Source organism: Oncorhynchus kisutch, linkage group LG21 (assembly GCF_002021735.2).
Source record: "Oncorhynchus kisutch isolate 150728-3 linkage group LG21, Okis_V2, whole genome shotgun sequence".
Lineage (NCBI taxonomy): Eukaryota > Metazoa > Chordata > Actinopteri > Salmoniformes > Salmonidae > Oncorhynchus > Oncorhynchus kisutch.
Genome location: NC_034194.2, coordinates 9678808 through 9684331, shown reverse-complemented (window position 1 = coordinate 9684331; position 5524 = coordinate 9678808). Strand labels below are relative to the sequence as shown.

The window sequence follows — 5524 nt, the reverse complement described above, 5'->3', positions numbered from 1 at the left end:
ACATCCAGTCAACATTGTTCACATGGCACTTTAAAATCCCAAGCAAATGTACGTCCTAATTAAAAAGTGCAACATAAATCTTACATAAACCTATATCGGAATCTTGGTCCTGAGAACAGTTTCCATTCACTTACTGAGAGCTTGGTAGGCTGTTCAACTAACCTACTTAATCTATGGCTTAGCCTTAGGGGTAGCGGCAACAATATTCACCCACGCTATCCATTGATAGAAAACTATGTACCAAGAAGCATGGGCTAGTAATAGACTTTATAACCATATTCTTTTTTACATGTGATAATGTGTCAGTCAATGAATATATCCAGAACAATTGCAATTGTTTGATAATAAAACAGGGGAAAACCTCACAGGTAAAATCATGCAGGAAATATTGAATCACAGATCCCAAAGCACACTTATGGTAGTGACACTCACACAATACCAGTCTGACATAGTATTTATGTTATGTCACTAGTGACACATTAGTAAAATGTACATTGCAACAATGAAAAACATTTGAAAAAGCATGGAACCAACAGCCCACTGGTGCCATATGCAATATATTGTCCAAGTTACTACATGTCCATGATTTCACACCAGGGGAAATCAGAAATAAGAGGTCAGTACAAATGCCAGGGCTGAACACAAGCCCATTTTCCCAATTGAAAAACAGTGGTGAGAGCCACCAAACCAAATGACACTGGCCAAGACCAAAACATTGAAATTAAATCAACTCAAAACGAGTGTATTACCATATCCAAGAATCCAATATTAGTTAAGTCTAAGAAACCATAGTAAACCCATATATACAGTGCCTTGCAAAAGTATTCATCCCCCTTGGCGTTTTCCCTATTTTTTTGCATTACAACCTGTAATTTAAATGGATTTTTATTTGGATGTTTGAATATTTCAAATTATTGAAGTGAAAAAAAAATAATAAAAAAAATAATATATATATATATATATATATATATAAATAATAACAAAAGTGGTGCATGCATATGTATTCACCCCTTTGCTATGAAGCCCCTAAATAAGATCTGGTGCAACCAATTACCTTCAGAAGTCACATAGATGTCAACTGTCTTTAGAAACTGGTTTGAGGATTCTACTATAAAGGAGTGGCTCATGAGACCTGTTTGGGTCAGTGGTCTGAGTGTCTCAGGCTCGTGACGCATGCTCCTGACAGAGTTACCTCTCAGTGCCATTCTTCAGACATAGGAATTCTCAGGTTGGAAGCTTATTGATGTTTTATGTTAAAAAACATCCTAAAGATTGATTCCATACATTGTTTGACTTGTTTCTACGACCTGTAATGGAACTTTTCGATTTTTTGTCTGGACGAAGTGCTTGCGTGCTTCATGAAGATGGATTACTGGGCTGAACACCGTAACAACAAGTGGCTATTTGGACATAAAGGATGGACTTTATGGAACAAATCAGTAATTTATTGTCGAACTGAAATTCCTGGGAGTGCCTTCTGATGAAGAGCAAAGGTAAGTGAATATTTATGGTGTTATTTCTGACTTCTGTTGACTCCAAAATGGCAGATATTTCTCTGGCTGGATTGGGCTCTGAGAGCCATTCTCAGATTATGCTTTTTTCTGTAAAGTTTTTTTGAAATCTGACACAGCGGTTGCATTAAGGAGAAGTCTATTTTTTATCAATGTTTTGAGTATTTCTGCAAAATCACCAGATGTTTTGGAATCAAAACATTACTGCACGTAACGTGCCAATGTAAACTGAGATTTTGTAATATAAATATGCACATTATCGAACCAAACATACATGTATTGTGTAACATGATGTCCTATGAGTGTCATCTGATGAAGATCATCAAAGGTTTATGATTCATTTGATCTATATTTCTGCTTTTTGTGACTCCAGGCTGGAAAAATGGCTGTTTTTTTGACTTGGCGGTGATCTAACAATCATATGTTGTGCTTACGCTGTAAAGCATTTTTGAAATCGGACACAATGGGTAGATTAACAAGAAGTTTATTTCATTTGCTGTATTGGACTTGTGAAAGTTACATATTTCAAAAAAATAATTTTTGGAATTTGCGCACTGCCTTTTCAGCGGAATGTTGTCGAGGGGTTCCGCTAACTGAACGCCTGCCCTAGAAATGTTAAACAGTACACTCCACAGAGCTGGGCTTTACAGAAGAGTGGCCAGAAAAAAATACCATTGCTTAGAGAAAAAAACTGTTTCAGTCTTCCAGAGATTTGAGACAGGGACGGAGGTTCACCTTCCAGCAGGACAATGACCCTAAGCATACTGCTAAAGCAACACTTGAGTGGTTTAAGGGGAAACATTTAAATGTATTGGAATGGCCTAGTCATAGCACAGACCTCAGTCCAATTGAGAATCTGTGGTATCACTTAAAGATTGCTGTACACCACTGGAAGCCATCCAACTTGAAGGAGCTGGAGCAGTTTTGCCTTGAAGAATGGGCAAAAATCCCAGTGGCTAGATGTGCCAAGCTTATAGAGACATACCCCAAAAGACTTACTGCAAAAGGTGGCTCTACAAAGTATTGACTTTGCGTGGGTGAATAGTTATGTACGCTCAGGTTCTGTTTTTTGTCTTTATTCTTGTTTGTTTCACCAAAAATATTTTGCATCTTCAAAGGATTAGGCATGTTGTGTAATTCAAATGATACAAACCCCCCAAAAATCTATTTTAATTCCAGGTTGTAAGGCAACAAAATAGGAAAAATGCCAAGGGGGATGAATACTTTTGCAAGCCACTGTATCAATGACCACAGTAGCGCACTCTATCAAACAATGTTATGGTTAACCTTTTGGGGATGTATAAGATGCCTGCCACCACTGACACATTTAACTGATGCTGCAACAAGCCTTGAGGAGGGCTAGTCCAAGATCCTATCAATATATGTCACCTGGAATTTACAACCAGGCGTTAAAAGTTTTAAAGATATTGTCATGTAGTTATCTGAGAAATGTGTTGTCTATGTCACACACGCATGGTGTGGAGTACGACAGGGTTATGTTATCGACATGTCATACACACACACACTTTCAGCATGTTGCGAGGTCATCATATCAGGTCAGTTAGCCCTCTTCCTGCACCCTTCCCTCGTCCAGCAATCTCGTCCTCTCCACTGGGTTGACTTCTTCCTCCTCCACACTGGCGCAGCACAGAATCCTTGCTAGCACGGGGCGATGAAGCCCATTATACAGTGCCGCACCCACCAACAGCACAATGAAACCCAACACCTGTAACCCATGGAACTGCTCCCAGCCCAGAGCCAGACTGACCACCCAGATGACCACAGTGCGCAGGCTGTCCAGCACCATGCGCGTGGTGGCACTGATCTCCTTGGTAACAGAGATGCCGGCAAAGTTGAAGAAGGCGATGGACACTGTATTACCAAGCAACGCCAGGATGATCATGGGGTTGTGGCTGATCTGGCAGAAGGCGTCCAGCGCGTCCTCAAGGACATGGCGGGGGTTGTTGCTGAAGCTGCCCACCGGGATGTAGAAAAAGGGGATGAGGAGGAGCGAGAGGATGAAGAAGCCAAAGAACCCTGGAGAATGGAGGAGAAGGGTGGAAATTAATGGAGGCAGGGTGAATTACTAAGGGATCGGTCAAAATGTACACAATTGTTACCTGGAGGAAAATGGAGGGTCATGCTTTTTCAATTTCAGTTAGGGGGAAGGTTTAGTGTTGTTTTTTTTAGTCCAGGGGAGGATCATGTAATTTATAAATCGATTAAATGTCATATTGCTCAGTGTTTGAGAATATGTTGGTTATTATATCTCGATGTGTGCCCAAATGCTGCCCCTCATCCCTGATTCTCTGCTGGGCGCACAATATCAAGTGTGCCTAGTGTGGCCTTAATCAAATGATCAATAGCCTATACTATAAACTTTAGGCCTAGGCTATATGAAGAGCATGCTCAGAAGGACAGGGCAAAGTTGTATTTCTAAGAAAATGTACTTCCTCAGTTTTTGCACTGCTGGGATGGTGTATATAAAACTTGGCTACACTGATTACACACTACAATGGATAGGCAATCATGAGCCCTGGCCTGCCCTGCTCTTGCTAATGTAAACCCTTTTTTGCTGCCTAACCAATGGTTATGCTGTGTACAGTGGCTCTTCGCCATGTAATGCTTACGAAATGAGTTTCTGCATATCTAAAGTTCTGGTCTGTCCTTTAAGTTGTAATTATTATTTTGGGTATAGGAGATGGGGACTTGTTTTTTTCCCAAGAGTTCAGGGAGAGCCAATATATTTTACTTTATTTCTGTACATGGAGTTATACATTAACCAAATGCACACAGCCGTCCTATGTATACAGTATGTCCACTGAACCGTACCTTCAGTGCCCACTGCCCGTAAAGGATGAACATCATGCTTGTAGACAAACTTCTCCTCCAGAACCATTTGGACAGCAGCAATGACCTGGGCCATGATGATCAGAAGGTCACCTTAGGGTTAGAAGAGATGGGTAAGGCCTTTGCACGGCAGTTCCTCATTGGCCATGTATTTTAGCAAGATGTTGCTGGTGTGGAAAAACCAGTCTCTGTAGAAGCAAAATCGAAATAATGAAAAGTCAATAGACTCAAACTCAAGTCGTTGGCCCTGTTTGAATACCATTCAAATGTATCCTTCCCATTTTCCTTGAGGTAATCACTGATCAGATGTGACTGGACTGGTGAAATAACTGCTCTGCTAAGCTTGCTTTCAACTATCCAATCACAAGTTAGATCCATAATTAATTCAAGTGAGGAAGGAGGGAAAGATATTTTCTAAGACAGTGGTTGGTAAACACTGTTCTAAGAGTATTTGAACAGGGCCCTACCTTTGTCACTGTAAGTGCCCACTCATTATCCTCTTAACAATGAGTATGTGAACTTGCACAGTAATAATGTAAGATTAAACTGATTAGGCAGTGGGCAGAGTAGGGCTGACACCATTTAGTTGACTGGTCGATTGTTTGATCAAGATTTGTTTTTAGTCGAGCAGCGGCAAATAAATAAATAAATATATATATATATATATATATATATATATACACACACACACACACACACACACACACACATACCGTGGGGAGAACAAGTATTTGATAACCTGCAAAATCGGCAGTGTTTCCTACTTACAAAGCATGTAGAGGTCTGTAATTTTTATCATAGGTACACTTCAACTGTGAGAGACGGAATCTAAAACAAAAATCCAGAAAATCACATTGTATGATTTTTTAAGTAATTAATTAGCATTTTATTGCATGACATAAGAATTTGACACATCAGAAAAGCAGAACTTAATATTTGGTACAGAAACCTCTGTTTGCAATTACAGAGATCATACGTTTCCTGTAGTTCCTGACCAGGTTTGCATACACTGCAGCAGGGATTTTGGCCCACTCCTCCATACAGACCTTCTCCAGATCCTTCAGGTTTCGGGGCTGGGCAATACGGACTTTCAGCTCCCTCCAAACATTTTCTATTGGGTTCAGGTCTGGAGACTGGCTAGGCCACTCCAGGACCTTGAGATG

At 40.3% G+C, this 5524-nt stretch overlaps 1 protein-coding gene across 1 annotated transcript in view; it reads right to left on the bottom strand.

Moving 5' to 3' along the window:
• Positions 1-2492: 2492 nt before the first annotated feature.
• Positions 2493-5524, bottom strand: part of LOC109866531 (solute carrier family 35 member F6) — a 14903-nt gene continuing 11871 nt past the window's right edge. Inside the window, exons 5-6 of the mRNA XM_020455244.2 lie at positions 4344-4454; positions 2493-3548 (exon numbers count right to left, since the gene is read on the bottom strand). Coding sequence (XP_020310833.1) covers positions 3073-3548; positions 4344-4454 — 587 coding nt within the window. The 3' untranslated portion in view covers positions 2493-3072. The remainder of the gene's footprint in view (positions 3549-4343; positions 4455-5524) is intronic.